This window comes from Rhamphochromis sp. 'chilingali' (genome assembly GCF_963969265.1).
Source record: "Rhamphochromis sp. 'chilingali' genome assembly, chromosome: 4".
Lineage (NCBI taxonomy): Eukaryota > Metazoa > Chordata > Actinopteri > Cichliformes > Cichlidae > Rhamphochromis > Rhamphochromis sp. 'chilingali'.
The window spans coordinates 37,741,119-37,767,118 of record NC_137948.1 but is presented as its reverse complement, the minus strand read 5'-3'; the positions used below and the strand labels follow the sequence as shown (position 1 = coordinate 37,767,118).

General features: G+C 41.4%; 1 protein-coding gene across 7 annotated transcripts in view; it reads left to right on the top strand.

Moving 5' to 3' along the window:
* The first annotated feature begins 2,864 nt into the window (after nt 1–2,864).
* Nucleotides 2,865–26,000, top strand: part of cacna1ab (calcium channel, voltage-dependent, P/Q type, alpha 1A subunit, b) — a 156,674-nt gene continuing 133,538 nt past the window's right edge. For all 7 annotated transcript variants that reach the window (XM_080880847.1, XM_080880850.1, XM_080880848.1 and 4 more), the window contains exon 1: nt 2,865–4,694. In XM_080880847.1, the coding sequence (XP_080736973.1) occupies nt 4,396–4,694 (299 nt within the window). In that variant the 5' untranslated portion in view covers nt 2,865–4,395. The remainder of the gene's footprint in view (nt 4,695–26,000) is intronic.

The window sequence follows — 26,000 nt, the reverse complement described above, 5'->3', positions numbered from 1 at the left end:
CTCTCTACTTCTTCTCACACAGCTCTGTTGCCTTGGCCTGCTGAGTGAGATCAAAGAACGGGCGGGCGGGGGGGGGGTCGTCATTTCAAGGGGGAGGTGCCAGGGCTTCCTGCGGGGGTTGCCTGTGTGAACGCTCCCTGAATGACAATGCTGCGCATCAGGGCCTCACTCCCTCAGCAGCGCGTACACACTCACACACACACTTGCAGGAGTACAGCCTGGAAAGGCTGTATGGCCATGCAGCAGCAGCAGTAACCGAGACATGCCAGAGTGCAGAAAGATTTAAAAAAAAAGTGTCCAGCCGTAACCTTCCGCTCCGTCTGTCCTCATCATGAATAAGTGATAGGCCAGCGTGTCATGTGTCTTCTGACCCACGGCGTTGTTTCCGTGATTTCGCAAAATCACAGTCAAGCTTGTCCACCAGCCCCAACCCCACCCGAGCATTTCTCCACCGCCACCCACCTCTTCCCGACACACACTCTCTCGCGCGCTGTTAGTAGCCGCCAGTCTGCGGGAAGCAGATGACGAGCAAATCCAGTCATGCAGACATTATGACGTTGAAAAGGCATCTTGGAAATACTAGCATAACTCGGAGCCTACAGCTGGTGGCGTGTACATACATTATATGACCTCAGGTTAAGACTGCAATCAAGCTAGAAGTAAAATAAATAACTTAATAATCTTTAGGGACTATGATAAAAACACATAAATTAGTTTTATGTGTAGCATTTTATTTATTCACGAGATTTATTTTTGTCTGATCCATACTTTCATGTGAACGGCCGAACAAGTCCACCGACTCGCTGCTCCTCTTTTTGCTTTATGTTTCGCAGTGTTTCCATTTGATTAGAACATGGCTGCATTAAACTGTAGCACCAATCATTTCTGCCTTTCTCGATAACATAATTGGCTAGTTTGTCTTACCTAATATCACCAGTCTGTGAAAATCTCCAACTCAAGCGAGAGTGCTGACACTCAGTTCTTTTCGTGCACTTTTCATATGATGACCAGTCCTGCATTTGCACACACGGGAGAAAATTAAACTCCACTGTGTTGCATTCCCTCCCCTGAAGTTTGGTGAGACTTTTTTGGCTTTCACCGTTTGCCTTCATAATCTTCCCCAAAATACACCATATGGCCCACTTTCAGTTCTGCGCGGACTGTTTTGTTGTTGTTGTTGTTATTGTTGTTGTTGTTGTTGTTGTTGTTGTTGTTGTTGTTGTTGTTGTTGTTGTTGTTGTTGTTGTTGTTGTTGTTGTTGTTTTGTTTGTTGTTTTGTTTGTTTTTAGAAGAGATTCAGACCTCCTAATGATGGGTGGTTACCAGCCAAAGAAGCTGTTAGAGGAGACAAACAACAAGCAGAACTTGCAAATAGTTCTCAGTATTTAACAGATGGCAGCAGGTACAGTAACTAACCCACCCTGAGCAGTAATCTCCTTCCAAAGGAGTTGGGCTGGAGTCTGGTGCTTTGTAGTGTTGTTTCAGCACTTTGGACAGCGCCAATAGGCCTTTGGAAGCTTGTCAGTGCCTATTTCAGGACCAAGGATAGCATCAAATTGCTTAAGTGACCAAACACCTTATTTTCTTTACAGACCTATAAATAAAAAATACCTTTAAAAATTACTTTGAATGGAATTCCTTCTTTTTCCTGCTCTGGAGAGGTGACAGCTTGGTTGGTTTAGCCCAAGCAAACAGATTGCTGAATCGTTTCAAAGACAACTCAGATGCCAGAGCCAGACTGACAGACGGCCTGGAGGAAGGGAGGATTGAAGGGAGATAAAAACTCTTTCAAATTGTCCTTAAAATAACTGTACGTTCACAAAAAGCAAACACTAAATTCCCAGCTCTCCCCCTGGCAATCAACATGAGAGGTATTATGCCCACAAAAAGCATAATCACGGTAGATTTTTTTGCTGTTGTTGTCCGCGGAAGTCCATTTGAGTTTAAATTTATTGTTAGACTTGGCTTAGTACAGGATTACATAATTGTTTGTACAGTTGGATGGGTGGGGTGGGGTGGGGGGGTAAAAAGTAGTTGCATAAGATTTTTTTTGATAATGAAATAAATAATAATCATCCTTGTACATACTGAAAGACTCCTGCTTTTATTTGCTGGAAGGCTAGACTGAAATTGTCTGGAGATAAATTCCTTGTATGTGCCCCAAGCTCGTCTGTGCCCATGGCAAAACCTTGTGCTCAGCCGGGTGGGTTTGAGTAAACAGTGAACGAGGCGAATTGGACTGCGCCGTTGGTGCTTTTGACACTTGGCTACTGACAATGGAAGCCTTCCGCATGTGTAAATTCCAGTGATCCTAACACCGGTGGTTTCATGATTATCATGTGCTCGTGGGAAATCAGTCTTCCAGAAGTCTGTCTTTTGGCCTTCCTGATTTTATCTTCACACACTTAAAAGTTTTTCACTCACTGTGCTGAAAGTTAAGGCGAGAGATGCCGTACCTAAAAGTGTCGCCCGTACATCTCCGTCGTGCGCTATGGGGAGTGGGCTGGAGAGGGGGAGGCTCCGGGGAGGCGCCGTGCGTCGTGCGCTGCAAGGCTTGGCCTCCGATATGTGCGCGGCGCTCGGTTCCCGTTTGACTGATCAGATGCTCAGCGCGCGGCTAAACACCGACGGCTGACTAAACTCAGGAGAGCCACTGAAGCGCTCGGCTGGTCGTGTTTCTTCGTTTCCACAACTGTTCTCCACGGAAATACAGCCTCCGGACCCACTGCGCGTTGCCTCACGTCCCCCTTGGGGGTCGAGGGAGGAAAGAAGTAAAAAAAAAAAAAAAAAAAAAAAAAAAAGAACGATAGGGAGAGACTCCTAGAGAGAGAGAGAGAGAGAGAGAGAGAGAGAGAGAGAGAACAGACGCTGGGCTCTGGCTCTGCGGGGCTGGCCGCTTCTCTGTGGTTCGGGGAGGCTCGAGGGCGATGCTGCTGGGCGGGGATCTTACACAGTTTCTGCCCGGTGGCGGAGGAGAAGATGCGAACTGCAGCTACAGAACACCCGCAACGCCACCGTCGTGTTTTCAGACCAAGAATTGATGATGGTGATGATGCTGCCTCCCCCAGCGCTCTTTTTCTGCTCCTCCGGATCCCTTTCGCCCGGGATTCTTGTTCTCCCGACACTGGATTATAGATGATTGCTGTGGACACTATTTTTTTCTTTTAATTTACATCAACTCTTTTTATTTTCCGAAGCGAGGCGCAGGGAAAAGACATAAATTGGCGGGCTGAGGACCGGTGTATTTTAAAAGCGGTTTTTTATATATAATTGTTTTTTGTTTTTTATTTTTTGCCTCTCCAAGTGCGTGCAATCACGCCCAAAATCGGCGACCGACGCCTTGGCGGTGAGGAGGAGGGGGGGAGAAGAAGAAGACGGAGGAGGGGGAGGAGGGATGCCGCACCGTCCATCACCAAATATCAACAAATGTCACCAGGCTCGGATTTTGGGGAAGCCCCCCTCGGCTGGCGTTTGCGTGTAACCCGAGCAGCAGTGTGGTGGCAGTGAGAGGCTGCAGCGGGACTTTCTGCCGCGACATATCAAACGTTGCAGATCTATGGAACAAAATTAAATGAATTATTAAAAATTTCATTCGTATCTATTTCTATTTTTATCACCGCCGGGAAAAAAGGAGGTGGAGGAGGACTTGGGAAGGGGGGAAGACAACTGCAGATCCTGTCAAGATGCACTAGGCTGGTGAGAGAGGGGGGGAAAAGACGCAGTCTCAAACTAGGATAGCCTACTTAGTGGAGATGATCGCAATATTTACTCAAACGCACAGCTATGCATCTTTATGGCATTATTCTAGGATGATCGGTGTTTTGTTTGCCCGATGAAAAAAAGCAAGAAGCCATTCGCTCTTGGTGAGGGTTTTAACCAAAAAAATAAATAAAAATAAACACACACAAACAAACAAACAAAAAACAACATCAACAAAAAACGGGAAAACGCCGATTGTGTGACAAGATTTTCCCTTTTTTCTCACAAATTTCTGGCCACCACTTAAAACCAATCAGGTTTTTTTTTCTTTTTCTACAAGAGAACTGATTTTCCAGAAATTCCAGAAATACATCCCTCCGTTTCCATTCATATTCCAAACACACGATCACAGACACCGTGCGCTCTCCCTCTCCTCTTCACCCTCCCCTCTCCTCCTCCTCCTCCCCCTCCTCCCTCCCTCTCCAATCACAAATGGAGGTATCTTCTCGGCGCTGAAGATCTGGGAAGGAGACAGAGATAGAAGGAGAAAAGAGACTCGAGATAAGCCAGAGAAAGCCCATCTCCATTCTGCATGTGTGTTTGGAGCCGAGGCTGATGGGGTGGTGGCATGTGGAGGTGTCACTCTGAGGTTCCCCCCCAGCACCTTCCTAACCTCTGGCGTTTGGTGTCTGCAGAATGGCGCGTTTTGGAGACGAGCTACCCAACAGGTATGGAGGAGGAGGAGGAGGTGGTGGTGGCGGTGGTGGCGGGGGTGCCGGCGGACAAGGGGGCCCCGGCCGTGGCGGCAGCAGGCAAGGGGGGCCCCCCGGAGCGCAGCGGATGTACAAGCAGTCGATGGCCCAGAGAGCCCGGACCATGGCCCTGTACAACCCCATACCCGTCCGGCAGAGCTGCCTAACGGTCAACCGCTCCCTCTTCCTCTTCAGCGAAGACAACGTGGTGAGGAAGTACGCCAAAAAGATCACCGAATGGCCATATCCTTTCATAGCAATGCCAAGCAGACTGCCAAGGTATCGCCGCTGCTATGTTGTGTGGTGTGTTGGAATGATTGGCTAGGTGTGGCCTAGTGTGGTGTGGAGTGGATTGGTGCTGAACTAGCCAATGGAGGATGGATGCCAGAGCCGGTGTGGTGATTTGCAGTACGATGTACAGTGTGTGTGTGAGTGTGAGTGTAATATGTGATGGTTTCTGTTTTCTCTTTGCAGTACTGTGAAGTGTTACATGCTGTGTTGATCTCCAGTGTGTGCGGTGTGTGTTTTGCGGTACTTCACGGAACACATGATTCCATCTCGTTCTCTCTTTTCGTTTTCGCTGCTGTTTCCTAACCTGCTGGCCGCAGGCTTATCTGAGTCCACTGATGGAATGAAAGATGATCTTGATGATGATGGCGGTTGTCATGACACCCGCAGTCGCAATCATGTTGATGCTGCTGCTGATTAAGGTGCATCTTGAATAGAGCATTTAGCTCAAACCTGTTACTGAACTCGTGTGTGTGTGTGTGTGTGTGTGTGTGTGTGTGTGTGTGTGTGTGTGTGTGTGTGTGTGTGTGTGTTTTCGGTCGTTGTAGTCAGAGCTGAGTGCTGATGTCAGCATTTTGAAGGCTTAAGCACCATGCAACCAGAAGGGAGAGGAAATGACTCTCTCCTACTCTCCCTCTCTAATTACTATTGACCATATATGGGTGGCCTATGGCTCATCCAACAGGACAGCAAAGGAAAAAGCTGTAATTGTCAGGACAGGTCGGTCTGCTACTGATGGAACACTCTCATGTAGCCCACTATTATATCTTGTGTATAAAAAAAGAAAGAAGATGAAACATACAGTACAAGTTTGAGACTTTAGGTAACTGACAGGAAATGAGTGGACTGAGTCTTTTTGAAGTGGACCAGCTATGCTTTTTCTTATTTTTTACATATATTTTTCCTATAGGAGTAAAGATATCAGCACTAGCAGCATGTCCAGAGTGCGTAGCGCATGTTAGTTGGAAAAGCGGTTCAGAAAGTGGATGGATGGATGCTGTAATAACGGTGGATAGTTTCAGGCAATGTGATCGGCACATGTGCAAGTATTCTCGATGAGCCGAAACCTCAAGTTTCGGACGGTCTTTGCACTCTTGGCCCTTTTTGATGTCAGAGAGAGCAGAGCATCTCTAATCTAGCACCTCTGGCTGTTAAATAAGCCCCGCCCACCTGCTGTTCACATCTTAGTGTTGCAAGAGCCAAATGACCAGAGCAAAATAAATAAATAAATCAGCTGTGAGGGGAGTGGGAAACTGAGCTAAAAGCGCTTGTTTCAGACAGAGCTGAACTGAGGGGCTGCAGGAAGGCCTAGTATAACATAAATAACGACTATTTTTAAACTGTGACTCATGCAGAGCTACTCATGTCAAAGACTAACAATTAGCAAAATGGAGCTCCTTTAAATCGAAACTGATATAGCATCAGTGACGTCACGATACAGCATTTTCAGCAGCTGCAAAGATTTTAAAGACAGAAAATAGAAACACGCATCCAGGCTGACTCACTGTACTATTTTATTTCTGACCTGGAGAGGCTTATTTTTCTTATTCATTAGTCCACCACTTGTTTTCTTAATAAAACAATAAATTATTTAAAAACAATGTTAGCTAATATTGGGGGGTTGGGGGGGGGGGGGGGGCTCTTTGCATGCTTGAATTGCTCATAGTACGATTTCCTAGTTTTGAGTATGTTGTTACTTAGACCACCTGCCTAAATTCCATATTCAAATCATAAAATCGTAGAATACATTTAACAGTACATATAAAAACGTCTTGGAGATCAGCTGTTTAATTAAACTGCCAAGGCTTTTGCCTTTATTTGATAAAGCACTGCGGGAGTGAATAGGACATTCAACAAAGATCCCAAATTGTATTAGAATCAGTGATTTAGTAATTATATGGGATGAAGACCACTAATCCATACAGATGCATAAGTTATGGCTCAAACCTGTCCAGTAGTCCTGCACTGAAACAGCCTAGACACAGGGTTCATTTGAACAAATCTTTTTTTCAACTCCTCTGTTGTTTCTCACTTTGCTGTTAGTCACTTTTAGTTGGAGGCAAGATCTGCAAATCTGCCATTCACCAGTTTTTGAAGTGGTATAGTTGGAGTTTTGGCGTAGTTGCTTCACTCCAAGTGTAAAATGCAGTTTAGACAGAAGGCACAGGAATGTTTTAGAAGCTTTAATGTAACATTTTAATAACATTTGTTATGCTTTTATGCAGAATTAATTTTTTTTCACTATGTTAACATTTTGGAGACCAGATAAAATGGTTGGTTGGTTGATTCAGTGGTTCTGAAACCTCTCCTGCAGAGTTCTCATTCAGAAATGAGATTATTTTCAATCCTCTGATCCCAGCTTCCATAGACTCACTTTTAGGCACATCCTTTCCTTACTAAAACTTGTTGTGAAAGATGGGAAGTCTCCAAGATGTTTGTTTTTTTTTTAACTTATTTGCTTTCTCACAGTCAGTTGTTAAAATTTTGAGTAGAATTCAACCTATATAGGAATTTTAAGACTTACACCAATATTTGGTGGTTTTAAAAGCCAATATTCTGAAATATTGTCTGCTATTTTTTTCTTTCAGACACATGAATCATAACCAGATTTCCCTAACATTCGTTATACGTACTTATTTATGTTCCCGTTTACACTCTGTTGCTGTTTATGATGTTCCAAAATCATGTTGCCACCAGGGATGTTGCAGAGAAACTATATATGCAACATCAACACCCGGCACATAGCTAAAAGTAACATAAGCCTATCAATACGTCAGTCAGGCTCTGATTTTAAGGAACACGCTGAATTTTGATCTGTCCTGTTTGTGGTTTCTTTTTTTTTTTGTAATTGTTTTTTGTGGTCACTACCTTTACCTGGCATTTCTTTTCCAAACTCGTCCATGCCTTAGTAGTGATGCAGAACCATGATTCATTTGTATTCAGCCCACAAGTTCGGGAACCACTTCGCAAATTAATCCATGAAAAAAAAAACATTAGTTTCAGCCCCTGTAATGAATAAGCCTTACCATAACAGCATAAAGTTCCCTCCTAGTTTGTATTAAATGCTTTGATGGAAAGACGGTTTGCGTGGAGAAATGACATCAAGTGTCAAATTTAGTCAAAGAGGCTGGCTGATGGTGGGAAAGGGTGACTTACCCCAAACACATCACCTACCTTGCCCCTAACACCACAGGTCTTTTATGGTGAGCTTAGAGTATGACACCCCTCATGGGAATTCTTGCAAATAGTTTTTAGTGTTGTTTTTAATAGGTTTTGCAGTACTTTTTACAGCATGATTGTAACTGTTAGAGGGGAATGAGTGTTTCAGCTCATTTAAAAGAAATAAAGAAAGGAAATAGTAATTTTCATACTAACTGAGAGGATACAGAGTAACTACTCTCACAGGGCTTTACTCGCTCAGCTAGTCTATTTTTAGTAGGTAAATGATGTGAGAGCCAGGTCACATGAGAATGTGCCTGTATGAGAGAAACAATTCATTTGTGGTAGTGATGCCTGTGGTGTGTGTGGTATCTGTGTGTGTCTGTCTGTGCGCAAGTTTTATTATCGTGCTTTTATGTTTTCAAAAAAGTCTGATCACTAATATTCTGCAACAGAAATGGTGAAAGAGCTGTTTGGTTTTTTTTATTAGAGTCTAAAATTAGCCAAGTTAGAATCTGTTAAAAAAGTAATCTGATGAGATGATGAGCAGTAACACTCCCTTCACCTGTTAGCAGTTTAAATGTTGTGTACATTTCCTATAATCTGGTCTCACACTAAGCAATTAGCGAAAATAAAATGACATATAAGATACCGAGTGGAGAGCGGTGCGTGTTCAGAGGGTGAGGGGGGATTTATTAGACGAGAGAGGAAATGCTGTGTTTTGGCAGAGTGCCTTCATAAAAGTTCTTCATATTTCTGCCAAAATGTTTTGGCTGTTCTGCTGGAATGAAAACATTTTATTTATTTATTTTTAGGAAATCCATCATCCTACAAAAATAGCTGAGTTTGATCTCACTTTACAGCCTTTGTTTCACCTAATGTGTCCTGGTTTCAAGTGGAAAATGTTTTTACCATTAAATAAGGCATTTTTAATGGTGTTACTGTGAGACGAACACGGGAATCATGTCCAGGATAATGGCAATAAAGTTTCATTGTATATCCAAAATTATTAAAACCTTTTAAAATGTAAATTTTAAAAAAGGGGGAACAAATGATAAGCAAAGGATTAAAAATACAGCTTTTAGAAATAACAGTTAATGTCCAGGCACCATGAATGGGGGCAGTACCACAGGACTCAGGACTCTTCTTCTTTCTTTCACACACACGAATCATAACCGGATTTCTCTAACATTTGTAGGAACAATCAGACTACATTGGTTTCACCACAAGAATCAGCACAATAGATACGTTAGTTTTTAAAATATAACCATAATTAAAATCATACCATTAAAAAAACATGTCTTTCTTTAGCATGAACAATTGTGAGGCTATTTCACTGATTGAATTTATTTTAAGTTGTAATAGCTAAAGTCACCTGAATCATTGGTAGATTGTTTGTTAGATATAGGGATTCAATACATTTCTAACTACATAGGAGGTGTCTGTATGCTCTTAGCTTTTGTTCCAGTTTTGGTATATAAACATATACTTTACTTTGTAAAGTAACTCTGTCTTTCACAGTTCCTCTCCAGTCAACTGTAACTTTGTTTTCCAACTAAATGTAAGATTTTTATTCCTCAAAGATGTTATATGGATGCTGTGATGGAGGTGTAGTGTTACATGCAAAAGGACTATAATTCAAGCAATTGAGGTTTTCAGTAATGAATCCCACATGAGTGGGTTTAGTTTTATAAAGAATGTTAAATATCAGGGTTAGGGGTATGTAATCTCAATGTAATTTTTGAATTTTTTTGGTAACTCAGCAAAGATGTAGTTGCGATTCAAAGCTTTGCAGATGACTGCATCTTGTCACCAGGGGGCAGCATCAAAAATACGTGAAACAACTGGCAAGAAGGGCTGATCTTTTTTGTTTGTTTGTTGGTCCTCTGGCTAAGCCTCTGTTGTGGACAAGACAGAAGTCATAACAGACAAAGAACTTCTTGTAGTGGAGTGAAACCAAGTGTTAAAAACAATACAGACTCTTCACCACAGATATTTGTCTGCGGTTCCCACATCTGCCAAGGATGCTTTTGTTTACCTGAAACAGTGAGAAACAATAGCCTTTCCATATTTAAGTCTCTAAAAATAGAAATGCACCATTAAGTGAAAATTTGTTTTGACCCCTGTGAAGCTATCAGCAAATGAGATCACAATGGCATTGATAAATGCCGTTGGCATTGATAAGTCCTGGTATGGGCCCATCATTAAGTTTACTTAAGTTACTTACCTACATTTCTAGGTTACCAGTGTCCTGTCCCATTCAAGGGTGATGACAGCAGTACATTTTATATGCACTTATTCACATTTTCACTAGCGGTAACTTAACTGTGCACAGTTAACAGTGCACAAATTACTCATGGGGTCGATTTCAGTGCACTTTCACCTGCTCAAATGTGACAAATAAACATGCTCATTTGAGTTTTCTATCCAAACATGCACCATGTGGAAGCATCTTTGTCTGTTTTTACTTTATATCAGTTGCTTTTCTTTCCACTGGAAAACATTTTCAAATGCAAAGAACATCCACTTCCTGATTTAAAAGTGCAGTGAGCATATCCCAGCATGCTGCCATCTGTACAGAGCCAGGCTGTGTTGGCTGGCAGGCGCTGTGGCTTCTTCCACCAGAGACCCAGAGGACTTCATTATACCTCCCTCCCTTTCCTTTGCCTGCATTTCCCCATTCCCTCTCGCCCTCCCTCCCTCTCTCCCTCTCCACACTCCTTTCATCTCCTCTTCTCCACTGCACTTCTCTGCCTGAAATCCAGTTTTAAATCTTCTGTCCTCCATCTTCTCTCTTTTTTGCCTTTTTTTCCCCATTTTATCTTTACACAGCTGTCACTCTGAGTCTAATTTAGTTTAATGTAGGGCCAATATCACCAGAGTGTACAAAAATACATATTAAGTGTCATATATAAGTGTCATACGTTTTTGACCCAAATGTAGCACAGACTTAACAGAATTTGTGTTTAACAGTATAAATTAAATGCAAATGAATGCATATTCAGGAGTTGGGCATCACATCAAGAAAAAACAATCGGTGTTGTGAATTCCCTTGTGCGCTGTCGTTAAACCGCCGCAGACAAATAGGGTGCTACAAGATGATGTAATCTAATAGTGCCAGTAAACAAACCAAAACTCCGTGGGAAACATGATGCAAATATGGCATTTCTGTCCTTTCATGTAATCATTTGGGGGAGTCACTGCAGACAGCATCCCCATAGATCCATCTAGTCAGATCTGTGCATGGTGTTTTTTTCCATCTGTTTCATTTCATTATTTTTAATCAGTACCTTTACTAAGGTGACTGGTTTGTTTGGCATCATGACACAAAACAGGAGTTTCTCTGTTGAAACGTGATCTGTCTAATAAATGCCGTAGGAGAGCTAATAATTAGCTAACCAATGTCATGGGCGGGATTAAAAGTATTGTTAAGCACTCCATAAACTGTTTAGAAAAGATGGATGTGGTTTCTGGGTCTAAAAAAGTGAAGCCAGTGTAGAAGTTACAGCGTGTAAAATTTCATTTCTCGATGTCAGTAAATTGAACTCAGCTGAATCTTACCATCCCAATTCAAGTTCATGGTCCTAATGAGGCTAGTTGCTGTAGGACAAAAATGTTTTAGTCAGCCTAGAGAGAGAGAAAATATTAACTGTAGACTGTATTCTATAATGTCCACAGACATCTAATGTGTTTCTTAAAGAAAACAAATATATACACAATATATTTTTACCAGATTTTTATAATGTCAACACTTAAATCAAGAAATAAAAGACAGATATTTTTTGGTATTCTATGTTTTACTGCTCAGTAAACTTAAAAACTCTGGTTAGTTATCTGCTAGTTAGGTGCTATCTGTGCTGTCAGTCCGCTGCTTACTTCAGGTGTCAATGGCCAGTGAGAAGAATCCATATCTATTTACTCTAGAGGAGGCTATAAAACTTTGTCAAAGAAATCCAAAAAGAGTCAATGAATCAGTGAATCTCACTTCTATGTGATGGCAGCAACACTGTGGTGAGTTTTTGAGGACATGCTCAACTTTTCTGTCGGTAAGTGCTGCTCTGTTAGCCTATGTTAGCCGCTAATAGCCTGTGTTAGCCGCCCTTAACCTATGACAGCTGAGGTTAGCCTCTATTATCTACTGTTAGCCAGTGCTAGTGAAACTTTCTTTGAAGTGGCTGTAACATTGTGGGACTCGGACATTTAGTGAATGAATTCTCATATAATGTTTGAATATAATCAAGCTGTTCATTAGATTCAAAGTGTGATTTGTAGAACACTAAAGCCTAATGTTAGCTGCTATAATGTTATCTTATAACCAGCTGTTGTTATTTAGCCAGCTCATTGTCAGCTGTTTAACGTGCTGACAGTCAGGAATAAATACATGTTTGTGCACATTTGCATGTGTTAGAGCAATGACTTCAATTGAGGACATGAGGCTTGACGTGAAAATACAGAGGATAACATTTTATTAAGATACCAGTCATTTTGTCACTGCTTTGGTGGATGATAAAATTTGCCTCTGCACGCAAACACCTATGAGTGTGTCTTGTCCTCTGCCTTTGACATACAGGCTATGTGATTAGTCAGTGATATCCTTCATGGGCACTGTATCTGAGATGTAAGGGCAGTATGCCGACTTCCAGAACCCGGCATCCACTCATACCTGTTTTTAATGGCTTTCCAAGAGAACATCCATTTGTTGGAAAACATAATTACACACTAATCAATGTATATTTGTTACAATATGCTTTTTTCTATTAAATGAACTCAAAAAGGGACTGACTGTACCTTTAAAGTTACATTCTTTCTAATAGTCAGCAAGGAGCAACTAAGTATAAGAGAACAGCCTGGGTTCCCTTTAACCATGCCATCAGTATCCATGCCATGAGTTTCTGAGTTAACCATCTCAATTGCTATTTAAATTTCTTATTTATGATAACATATTTATCACTTTGTAATTTATGGCTTCTATTGGAGTCAGAAAGACAAAATAACAAGAAATGCTTTAGTCTGGTCCTACTTTGTGACTGACAAGTCACTACTTCAAGTGTGCACTCACAAATTTCATCGGCAAGACATGATGGCAAAAACGCATAGCTCGAGGCTTCACGTCAGGATTTCACTAACAAATGGGTGATGGGACAGTTTAAATCTAATATTAAAAAAGAAAAAGCAGAAGTGAAGTTGGGTTGGAGGAAACTTATTTTCTTGTAAGCCCCAGACTATGGAAGCGTAGAGCTGCCACCCAGGTAAAAAAAAAAATAGAGCTATATCACGTTATAACGTGAAAACGTTATTGTTCTAACAGTATACTTTTCATGTTTGTACAATATAATATAACGTCATTACAATATACATTACTATCACATTATAACAAAAAAATTCACGTTCTTACAATATCAATACTATTTTGTACGAACGTGATAATTATATATTATTTGAACAATAACGTTTTCAAGTTATATGTTTTATTTTTCAAACATGATCTATATGTTTTCCTTAAAACATAGTGGAAGACAGTGCAGATCAGAGTTCGAGAAAATGGCTTGTTTATCGGAATTAGTTAAGTTCTATTTTGTGCTTGGATTGAGGCATGGGGAGATTTTGTTATAACGTGATAGTTATGTTTATTGTAATAACGTGATATTATGGCGGTCAGCATGAAAAGTATATTGTTAGAACAATAAAGTTTTCCCATTATAACGGGATATACTTCTATTTTTGGCTGGGTGGCAGCTCTACGCTTCTGTACCAGACTGCATTTTTTAAAATCTTATTTTATTTACTTTTTATTCTAAAGCTTGCCTCATAAGGGCAACTGCAGGCACCCACCACCTGTCTTCACCACAGGATGTCTGCAGAAGTAGACATAGGCATAAAGAGGCTCAGGCCACAATTTACATGTGCACATCAGGAGAACTGCACATTAGCCACATTAAGAAAAGGACAACCGACGACAAAAGCAGATCCTTCTACAGGGTCAGTAGGAAACCTTGTTACGACTTTTATTTCTTATAGAAAGATCTTTTTGGTCATTTTTATGATCTTGGCTTAAGCTGGCCTAAATTGGGCCTCAGTCTTGCTCTTTAGTGAGTTGTGAACAGGGCTGGCTGTAAACAAAGGTAAAGGCGCACTAGATTTACCTTGCAAAACAAATCTAGAGCTTTCTACTGAAAAGTGACTACAAAAAGTAATTATCATTATTATCTTGTTTTCATAGTGGTTTAAAGCTCAAATCATAATCGAAATTAAAACCAGAACAGTCGTGTCTTTTTCACTCCTAGATCTGGATTGAATGGTCTCCTTTTTTAATATTCAAGAAAGCAACTGAAGCTTTTTTTTAGCTACTGTTTGGTTTGTTACATTTTCCTTTTCTTTATATCACATTTAATGCTTCAGTCACACATGTTATTCCTGATATTACGACAGCCAGTGACATTTATATTGGAGTGACCCATTTAGTTTTTCCTAAACTTGGCAAGTAAGAAAATGTGTCTCTATATGTTGTCAAAGCAGCATACCATCAGACAAGGTGACAGTGTTGGAATCTCTCTCTCTCTGTCTGCCTCTCTCTCTCTCTATCTTACCATCTGTCCAGGGCATTTGTTGTCTGTGTGGGTTTCACACTTTCCCAGCTGGGTCCTGGCCACACTGCCCGGTATCATGTGAGGCAAAGACATGTGGGGAGAGGTAGCAAGTGTGAGGCCTTGAGAGAGATTAAAGAAGATTAAAGAAAAGATTAAAGACAGCCCCCCCCCCCCCCCCCCCCTCAGCTCCCCTACCTCCACCCCCACCCCCCGCCAAAAAAATATAAAACAGCGATCAGTCAGTTCACCTGTTCACCATATTTTTTAATGAAATATCAGAACATGGTTAAAATTGCCCTGAAGAAATCTCATGTAGATAAATAACACAATGTTCCCAAGGACTGTCTGTCTTTTTGTTGTTCCACTCTAGTTGATCAACAACTAGTGATCTAGTGATTAAACATTCATCTGAGATTGCAGAATCTGTGTGTAAATGAGCATCTTCGTGTGCAAACGTTTTCATCCATAGGATCAAAAGCATATAAAATGCTTGTCTCAGTCAATAATATTGTCCCAGGTGGAAGGGAAAAGCTCAAGCTTTTTCAAGCACTGTCACTTTTGCCAATCAAGACAAATAAGATATAATAATGTAGATGGATTACTGTAAAAGTGTGAAAATGAGTGAAAATACTGTCATTTAGGAAATTATTATATCTCGGCTTAAAGAAAGCTAGGGTGGCTGTGGCCCAGGTGGTAGACTGCTAATTAGGTCTATGGATTGATAGGCAGGTCCTCCAGCCCGCATGTCAAAGTGTCCATGGGGAAGTTGCTGAACCATCAGAGTGTGAGTGTGTGTGTGTGTGTGTGTGTGTGTGTGTGTGTGTGTGTGTGTGTGTGTGTGTGTGTGTGTGTGTGTGTGTGTGTGTGTCTGGGTAAATTAGAATGTTAATAAGAAGTGCTATATGTAGAAAGGATGCAAATTGTCATGATCCTGGGTCCTTTCAACCCAGCGTTTTGTGTTTTTTATTATTGTGATTTTGGTTCTGTTCTTCCTCAGTTTAGTGTTTATTCTTTTCTGCCCGTGTATTCCTGTGTCAAGTCCACGTTTCTTAGTCTGTGTCCTTGCATGTGTAAGTTCCTGTTTTATTGTGAAGGTCTGTGTCTTATGTGAGTGTTTTCAGTTTGCCTCCCTTGTCTCATCACGTTAATCACTCCCAGCTGTGTCCCCCACCTGTGTGTAATCTCCCTGTGTTTCTCTGAGTGTATTTAAGTCGTGTCTTCTGTCATAGTAGCTGCTGGTTTGTCTGCGTTTCTCCCTCCGTCGGCCTGTGTGGTTTTCCCCCTATGTTTTCTTCGTCTCCCTGCATCTCGGTTTCTTATCTCAAGATTTCAGGTTTGTTTTCCTTAGTTATTCCCAGTTTAGGTTTTCTTAGTTTCAAGCTCACCCTCGCCATCTCTGTTTGTATTTACATTGTTAAATAAACTCACTTGCACCAGAGCTGCCGCATTTTGGGTCCTAATGTAGTCTCACACGGCTTGCCCCGGCTACCCATGACACAAATACATGCACATTTAACTTGTGTTGTTGAGACCTTAGCATCTCTATGTACTCTTTGACATGATACCAGATTGCCATATGAGTATGCACAATCTGTAAGAAAGGGATTCTGGGTCCCTGAAGCTTTCTTAGTTCTGTTTGTAGTTCTGTTTGATTGCATTCAGATAACCAGTAAAGAAGGATAGCATTTTATGACTGTTTAGCTATTTATTTTTTTCCTTATTTATCCCCATTCATAAACCTTGTCAGGCAGTTGGAGGCAGAATTGGCCTAGAGGCTAAGTAAACACATGGGCTTCCCAAAGATCTTCTCTGCCTGAGAGGTTGACATGTTTACATTGCTACTGTGTTATTATACAGAAATAAACAGGAAGTCTGTAACATGTACACTATTTGGCTGAAATCATTTTGGTTAAACACTTACACGTGCAGAAATAAACATGATCTACACACACACACACACACACACACACACACACACACACACACTGATGCATCAGCTTGTGGTTTGGCTTCATCTTTCTGGCATGGACCAAGCAGATCTGTTCAGATCAGTCACGGGTGATGGAGGCTCGCATGGCTGTGTGTGTGTGTGTGTGTGTGTGTGTGTGTGTGTGTGTGTGTGTGTGTGTGTGTGTGTGTGTGTGTGTGTGTGTATGCGCGTGTATGGGTGGGGGCAGGTGATACTGCAGCACCTGTTCAGCAGGATCACTTACCTCAGGGGGGTTTGCTGCATCCCACTACACACACACACACACACACACACACACACACACACACACAGTCACAGTCAGTGCAGCCCAGTGGTTGGCAGAAAAAAAGCACCATTTGGGACATTCACGCTCCAGTGTGCAATCTCTCTTTCACTGTCTGCCTTTCTCTCCCTTGTTTGCCATAACACTGCCTGGTGACATAATGGCACATTTGATAATGCTGACACTATTACATTACAATAAAAAAATAAGGTACCAAAAAGGAAATATGCTTGAACAACAAAGGTAAAAAAAAAAAGGGTGCGTCTTTTAAGAAAAATGCAAAAATGAAGCTAAAAAAAGAGAAACTTTTACTCTTGATACCATATATAGTGCAGCCCTCCATGCAAGTTCATCTTTACTAGATACAGCATCCTGACAGACAAGCACCATAGTAATAGATGTTTTGACAGAACTCTACTCAAGATATGCGATCCTCACAGTCAATTCTCTCAGAGTGTGAGTGTGTGTCTGTCTGGATCTCACTGTGGTGAAATGTGATGCCCCTGCTGTCCTCTCCTCAACTCTGCGTGTGGGCTCTCTCTCATCTATTTGTGCGTGTGTGTGTGTACATGCATGTGTTTGATATCTGTTGCATGTCATGGACAGATGTGCGCTTTAAGAAGTCAAGATATAGAAACTAAACAAAATGCAAAAAGCGAAAGAGAGACACTCAATCACTGAGTAGCCTGTAGAGAGGGACAGTGGGACAGTGGGCTAGAGATAAAGAGAGGGGGTTGTGTGAAGTAGGAGGAAAATGGTGAAGAGAGGAAAGAAACCAATTGAATGAGGGGAAAGAAGTGCATACAGTGATGGGTGAGAGAAGAGGAAACAACAGCAAGTGCAGAAAAGCAGTGACAGAAATGTGAACACAAGGAGAAGAAAGAGTTTAGTGAAGACAAATATTACTGAGTAACACACTGACCTCACTGGAAAAACAACAGCTGTGTGTTTTTCAGAGGTGTTTTATATGCACTGCTTAAAAATGAAGAGAACACTTAAATTGCACATCAGATCTTGATGAATGAAATGTTCAAGTTGAAAATCTTTACTGACATCATTGCGTAATTTTCTGAGAACAAAATCATGTAACATTGGTCTGTTGGAAACCGTAATCATCAACTCTTTTATAGGCGGATTGAAAATCCCACCCAAAAAATCTTAGATGATTACAATGTCATTGAAAGCAGACATCTCAGCTGTGCATCTGTCTTTGAGAACAGAAACCCAACCCAGCTGCTGTTCAGACCACCGTTCTATGGGGGGCATCCAATCAGAGAAAGATTGGTGTAAAGGAAGGAAGAAGAGAGGTAAAAATGGTTGTTACACAAACTGGATAAACACAGTGGATGCACCAAGGTCCAGTATAAGATAAATAAACATTATTACAATTGTAAATCAAAATAAAATGCACAAAAGCTGTGTAATGTCACTCCTTGTATTTTGGCTTTTTGCCATTAATGAACAGTAGAATGAGAGGAAAGTGTGTAGAGTGAGTAGTGGATCAGATGCAGTAAATAGTCTGGGTCAAAATCGAACCCAGGTATCTGCAGTGACGTCACAGCTGTTAATATAATCAAGACCTAAACCTTTAACCTCCAAAACTATTGGTTAGGCTTTAAATATCTCAATAGCTGATGTAAAATATCTTTTTAGAAAGTACTTTGATGCCTAAACTTAAGCAAACAACATTGTAAATGTGAAAACACTTGTCTGTTGTTCTGGAAGTGACAGGCAATCAAACTATCATGTAGGTGTGAGAATGTGCTGAACAACTGATATGATGCATTATTAGCTGAAAAACACAGAAATCGACACGATTCATTGGAATCAATCAGATTGTTGCTGCAGTGACGGCTCAGTCCTTTCATGATCCTGTTGGAATTAAAAAGTCCACTTGCTGTTTCAGCCTGGTCTCTACAAATATCTGACAAAAGAAATAAACCGCAGCTTGTATTAAGATCATTAATCAAAACCATTTCAGCTTTTCATCAAGCAACTTGGCTACAACTGATATGATCTACTGCTTGTCATTTACCACCAGTGAAAATGATGGTTGAGAAAAAAACTGCATGAAGAGAGGCTGAGAGAGGCAGAAAAGGAGAAGACAAAACAGAGGTAGACAAAAAAGATAAGTGAAGGTGGAAAGTAGGTGGCGGGTGGTAAAAAGACGAAGAAAGGGCGAGAGAAACACAGAAATCTGGAGAAAGAAGGACAATTGGGGAGCTATAGTGTTTCCCCCCATGTTGAGTCACTGATCTACATTCAATCTGCACTATGTGAATTATTGATTGGCCTTTAGCCAGCCTGCGTGTGTGTGTGTTTGTGTGCGTGAGAGAGAGAGGGATGTGCTTGCTGAAAAGCACAGTGGTGTTTTCTTTTTTTGCGTTTTTATTCTATTGATGCAGAACGGGGGACAGGTAGAAGAGGGACAATGGAGCAGACTGATGGACACACCCGTGCTTGTTCACACCCCATCTCATTCATCCAACACAGAAAACATATACACACATACGCACACCGGCAGATGCGTAGAACAAACCAAGGAGGCCGCACTGATATATAAATACGAAGCGAGGCGCTCGCGTTGAGGGAGACTGGGACTCTTTAAGCCAACCCTCTACATGCTGTCTTCTCAGGCCAGATGAACCCGACATATCCTCGGTCTACCTAACAAGAGGGGTTTCAGTTTTTACATTTTCTGAATGTTTGGATTCAGCATTTCTTTAGTACACCTGCACAATGTCTGAACTTGCACATCAGGAAATAGATGTTATTACTAGGCAGTTTCTCAGTGTGGGTGGCGTTTCTATATTTGTAGGCTGTTTCATCTCCCGTTCTGTAGTCTGCATCTCAGGTGTCCAAATGATGTCTTAGTCATCTTCTGAAAAATCCATTATTTATTTGTTTATGGGAGGCGGTTAAAATTGGCGGTTTGTTGTTGATTTGGGTAAAGTGATTACCCTGCGTTAGTGAGAAGCAGCTTGGTGGACTGTGATACGTATAGCACAGAGAGAGAGAGAGGGAGAGAGAGATGAAGGATGTAAAGAAGATGGTGTGGAGGAACTGTAAAGTGAAATAGAACATGATGTCCCTGAAAGGTTTTTCATCTGCTCCATGCACAAAACCTGAGAGAAATCAATTTCCACGGCAGAAAAGGGTCACGTGGAGGGCATGTAAATCTAAATAGGGAGTAGTTGAATACTTCAGTGTTAAGGCAAAGTTTGTTGGAGCCTAGGGAAAAGAATGTTTGATAATATTGTTGCTTCATATTTGTATTTTTTTCTATTTAGTTTGTTCAAGCAGTCGGACAGACTGGTATTACTGGACAGTATTATGAATTTTGAGTCCTGCCATATTACTTTTTAAAAAATATGAAGTATTGAAGAAGAAATTTCTTCACTTCAACTGTGAGCAATAATGTTGCAGAGTGGAAGGATTTAGGAACCACGGCAACTCTGCTACAAAGTACAGGATAACATAAAGATACAGAGCGAGGTCGTCAAGTTAAGTGCGCGCTGCTGACTCTTTATCTGCAGAGTCAAACCATTAACATCTGAATAAAAACTGTGTGCCGGCGTTCTGAGAAACCGTCGTACTTTGGCAAATCATCCTACCCGTATTACAATTTGATGGTGACTTCTGACTAACCCTAAACCTAATCATAACAAATATTTACAATGGGTTAAAAAAAAAACGAAGCAAATTTGGGTTTTGTGTTGTGTGCATGTGCAACGTATGCGAAACAACGGGTGGATGGTTTGTGAGGTAGAATGGATTCCAAGAACACCAGGAGCTTGGTAACATGGGTTTCCATTGCAAAGCAGCTCCTGTAAGTGTAATGTAAAATTTTCCAGGTATTTCTATCAATACAGTGCATATATAAATTAAGTCTCTCATAAGCAGAAGAGGATGGATGGATGGAGTTATGTCTCATTGTGTGTTATGAGCTTGTTTGTAAGAGTCTGGTTGTTGCTGGTTACTAGTATGGCGATTAATGTTGCCTCATCCAGATTTGAAGGGATCACCTGTTCTAGACATAATTTTTAAAAGAAGCTTTTCACCCTTCTTTTTTTGGACAAACATTCATTATTATGGATGCTTGTGCACAACTTTACAATTGTTTTATTTCATGCCATTATAAACCAGCTAAATGAACCATATTGTTTTCTAATGAGTCATTTTTATGTCTGAAACATGATAGTAAGTCTAAGATGGTAATGTGACCAATAGAAAATAATAAATAAGAACATTTTTGAGCAGTTCTCTTGTTTGCCTTCAGAGTTGTGCTTACTTATTGTTTCTTCCTGTCTATTGAGGCGGCACACTGAATTAAGAAGTAAGCAGTTTATTTACTTTTGGCTTCAGGAGATTGTAATGGCATCTTTCAGCTGTCATTTCTGGAATTTTCTAGAATATTTTTTGTGTGTAAGACCAATAATGAAAAAAACTCAAAAGCATTCCACAAATGCAATATGGGCTCATGTTGTAAAAGAAGACCATCCCTCCCTCCATTCCTGCCAGTCTGCTACTAATAGTTATTTTGCCAAATTAATGAATGGTGGTGTCAGGAAATGATCACCTTAATGATTCTAATTATTGTAATTGCGCTGCAATTGAACATTATTCGAGGTTTCAGATAGATAATGGGACGAATGGTGTGCTGTGAGTTTGATATGTGAGGGCTGTGTGGGGACAGAACTACAGAGTGAGGATATTACATAAAAAGAAAAAGCACTGCCAAAGCTCTCAGCTGCTTCTCTTCCTCTTACTCCATCTCCTTTTCCTCTCCAGTCCTTCCTGGCCAGTCTCCCCTCCTCCCTCTTCCTCCTCTATCTCTTCCTCCACTTACACCCCTCACGGCTCTCCTCAGTTTTGCTCTCCTCATGTCCCTCCTCCACCACCCTCCGACCCTCTTCCATTTTCTCTCTGGCTGCTGTCAACTGCAGTGTGGAGAGCAGATTGGAGCAGTGAGAGACAGTGAGGGATAGAGAGAGAGCCGCGGAAGAAGATATGCAGAGAGAAAGTGAGGAATGTGCAGTAAAGGGTGTGTGTGTGTGTCTGTGTGTGCTTTAAGAAAAAATAAATAAAAGGTAAAAAGGGAATGAAGGAGTAGTGACGGGCTCATCGTGTTTGATCTGAGCTGGTTTCCACCCTCCTGCAGCCCAGGGCACCTCTCCCCAGAAACAGGGCCAAATGTGGGCAAATGTGTGCATGTGTGTGTAGCCTACAGTTCACGTGGGCTACACACACATAGTTTGATCTATCTATCTATCTATCTATCTATCTATCTATCTATCTATCTATCCATCCATCCATCCATCCATCCATCCATCCATCCTATTTGTGGCAAATGAGAAGCAAGTCATTGTTTGTTTTTGGCCAGCAGCGGTTTTTCGCCTTGGAATTCTACCATGGATGCCATTTTTGTCCAGTGTCTTTCTTACTGTTGCATTATGAACACTGACCAGTTCGCTCCTGGGAATATTCACCACTGTTCCAAATCAATAATGTGTCTCAAAGTGGTTCACTGGAGTTCCAAAGCCTTAGAAATGTCTTTGTAGCATCTCCACACTGATGGATGTCAGTAACTTTGTTTTTCAGCTGTTCTTGAGGTTTTTTAGATTTCTCGATTCAACACGTCTTGCAGTAATGAGGTCTGGGTGTGGTTAGTGAAATTGAACTTGGCTTTCCAACTCAGGTTGCTTTGTGCTTTGCATAAGTGTGCAGTCGTCGGAATTAGTACGTCCAAAGCTGAGGCCATGGTTTTCAAGCAGAATGAGTTTCTGATTCAACTGAAGGATGGAGGAAAAGTAAGGGATTTCAGCTGATACATTTTTTGAGCATCTGCACTGATGGAGACATTGTGCTGGTCTGCTGTGGTGAAGAGAAAACTGAGCATTGAGAGTGCTGAGAGCTGAGAATAAGATCGCATTTTCAAGTGGCGTAAATGAGCTTTCTCTGAAGGGAGTCTGAGCTCTCCCTTAGAGATAGGGTGGGAAGTGCGGTCACTTGGGATTAGCTCATAGTAGAGTCACTGCTCCTTTGTAAGGAGCCAGATGACATGGTTCAGGCCTAGGACAAGTAGGTAAGGTCATTGAAACGAATCCAACTAGAAGGAGACTCCAGTGCAGACCCAGGACACACGGGTCTGCACTGGAGCCTGCTTTGGAGCTCTTTGGAAGAGCTAGGAAGAGGGAGGCAAGGGCATCTATGCTAAAGTGCTGCCTCCAGAAGCAGAAAACAGACAGTTCTTTCATCACATGAATGCAATTTGAAATATTCCTTTAATGGTCATCAGAATCTTTCACTGAAATTGTTTTTTTGTTTTGTTCTTTCATCACCAAGTGACCCTTAGATTAGATCACTAAAATAGGAAGAATCTTGGTTTAAGGGTTTAAATCAAATTCACATTACATTTTTTTTATTTGTCACAACCATGCACAGTACGACATGTGGTGAAATGCTTATTGCTGTGCAATGCCTGACCATTAAATCACAGTAAGAATTGACAGTAAGATTTACAGATTACTACAGAATTTACAGATTTTAACTCATAAATTTACAGTAAAAAGAACGAATAACGAATTATGAAAGAAATTATAAGAAGTGTGCAAATAGTGTGAAAATAAACAGAATGTGTGTGATGTGTGTGAGAGAGTCCAGTTCTACACCTGGTTCAGGGCCCGAATAGCCTGGGGGAAGAAGCTCCTCCTCATTCTCTCTGTTTTGGCCTTAAGGGAGCAGAAGCGCTTCCCAGACCTCAACAGTGAGAAGAGTCCATTGTTGCGATGGGAGAGGTCCATCATAATCTTCCTGGCTTTGGTCTTGCATTGCTTGGTGTAGATGGGCAGCAGGTCAGGGAGCTCTGATTAAATGATGTATTCGGCTGAGCGCACCACTCTTTGCAGATCTCGTCTGTCCTGCTTGGTGCTGTTCCCAAACCAGGTGCAGGCGTTTCCCTCCAGGACGCTCTCGATGGTGCAGGAGTAGAAGTTCTTAGGTCTCTAAGTCTTCTGAGGAAGAAGAGACGCTGGAGGTCTTTCTTAACCAGGGTGTTAATGTGACAGGACCATGACAGGTTCTGAGTGATGGGGACACCCAAGTACCGGAAAATGTCCACTCTCTCCACTGGCATGCCACTGATGATCAGGGCTCCTAATTCCTCCCACACTGATTGAAGTCTTTCTGTGAGGAAGTTGAAGATCCACTGACACAGTGATGAGCTGAGTCCTAGATCCTTCAACTTGGTGAAAAGCTTGAAGGGAATTATTGTGTGGAATCCTGAACTGTAGTCCACGAACAGCACTCTAACATAATTCCCTGTGCCAGTGTCCAGGTGACTCAGGGACTTGTGGAGCAGGTGAGCTGTGGCATCGTCTGTGGAACGATTAGTCCGATATGCACTAAAGTGGGTCAATGGTGGCAGGAAGTGAAGAAGTGATGTGATCTCTTATCAGTCTCTCAAAAAGGCTCCATAAAAGTTTTGAAGAAAACAGTAACTCCTGTTGTTTTACTGCAAAAACAATAAAAGTGAGGAAAAATCCCTCCATTAACTTTTTCACATTGATCTTTAAACTTTGGAAAATGTGGAGAAAACAAACGTAAAGGTTATGTCTTTACAGTAGGTGTTAGCATTTGTGAAATCCAAACATAGTGCCAGGCAGTGAAGCAGGCTGGCACACTGCAACATCAGCAGGCCTGCCCATCAGACTGACAACCAATCTGCCACATTAGTGTGTCATTTGGCCAAGCCAGGGGGATTGGCCCTGTCATTCTGAGAGGGTGGTCCCTGGGTTCAGCATGGCTGTCAATCAGCAGGCCCCGAGGCAAAGATGCTGAGGAGGATGAGTGGATAACAGAGAGGAGAGTCACACTGTGTCAGAAGGGGACAAATGAATAAGTGACATGATGCTTTCTTTAAGTAGTGAGGGAGGATTTAATGGCCTCTGAGTGTTTTGGAAGGGTATAACAGTTTGCCAATATAGTGAGTGATTTGTGATTAGTTTGTGTTTTCTTTCCACAACGAACCTCAACTGTAAAACCTGAAATTCAAATATATTTTTTATGGGTTTTAAAGAATGAACCTGTAAATTGTAGTCTTTCTGAGTTAGGTTAGCTTGTTTTTATTGTTTGTGTGGCCCAGGATGGAGGGAACTTGGAAGGAAAGGAACTGAAGAAGCAGCAGCATGATAGCCGCACCCCACTGACAGAGGCTAATAACCTCTGAGGTCGCTCTGGGGCAAAAGAGGTCAAACAAACTGACCTTGTCTTTATTAGCTACAGCACTTCAATGTAACAACTCACTCTGCCTCTTCTCTTTTCTGTGGATTTTCTGCTCAAACTGTTACCATTACAGGACTTGAAGATTATTTAAAAAAAATGAAATAACAGAAAAATTGAGTTCAATTCTTCATACTGTGTGACTGAAACTCTGTCACAATGTTCTTTGTAAAGGATTGTAGTTACTTTAATTGAACTGGTGGGCTGGATTGTCTCATCAGTGTCTGCACACAAAGTCACTTATCTCAGTCTATCAGCAGGCCTGCTACATTAGCTGAGGTCACAACGTCAATACCAGCCTCAGATCCGCAGGTCAAAGGTCATCTGTTTGAAACGGGGAGGATGAGACATCGATGTCATTAAGTCTTCCAGGGTACTCTCCAGTCACAAAGCTGTGGAGCGCTGGTACGGTGGAAGGGACGGAGAGGGAAGAAGACCGATAGTGAAAGTGACTGAAGGTATTTATATTCATTTGCCTTTGAATTAAAAGAGCAGTGATGCATTTCTAATAAATTTACTGAAGCGGTTTCGGGAGAAAGTACATAACATTTTGCAACACTTGAATCAGGTTACACATAACTGGGATGTAACATTTCATCATGCACCCTGGCCCTAAATTGATTTTTCCAGACCAGAGCTATCCTATTTTTGGTTATGACGCTTAAACCCTCTTCTCTTTTACCAAGTGACATTTGTGAAAATTATAAGCAATCAGATGCAGATTTTTATAGAGACCAGTGTCTCTCCAGAAACATCCCAGAGTGTCCTTGTATGGCATTATTATTATTATTATTATTATTATTATTATTATTATTATTATTAGATGTCATTCTTTAAGTTATATAAACTAAAATGTTTCTGCAGATTGGTGGGGGAAAAACTACTTTTTTCATTCTATTACAGTGAAGAGATTATGTGTTAGGAAAAGGTGGAAAAGAGACAGAGAGGAGAGGACATAATTATAATTACAGCCTTTAATCCTC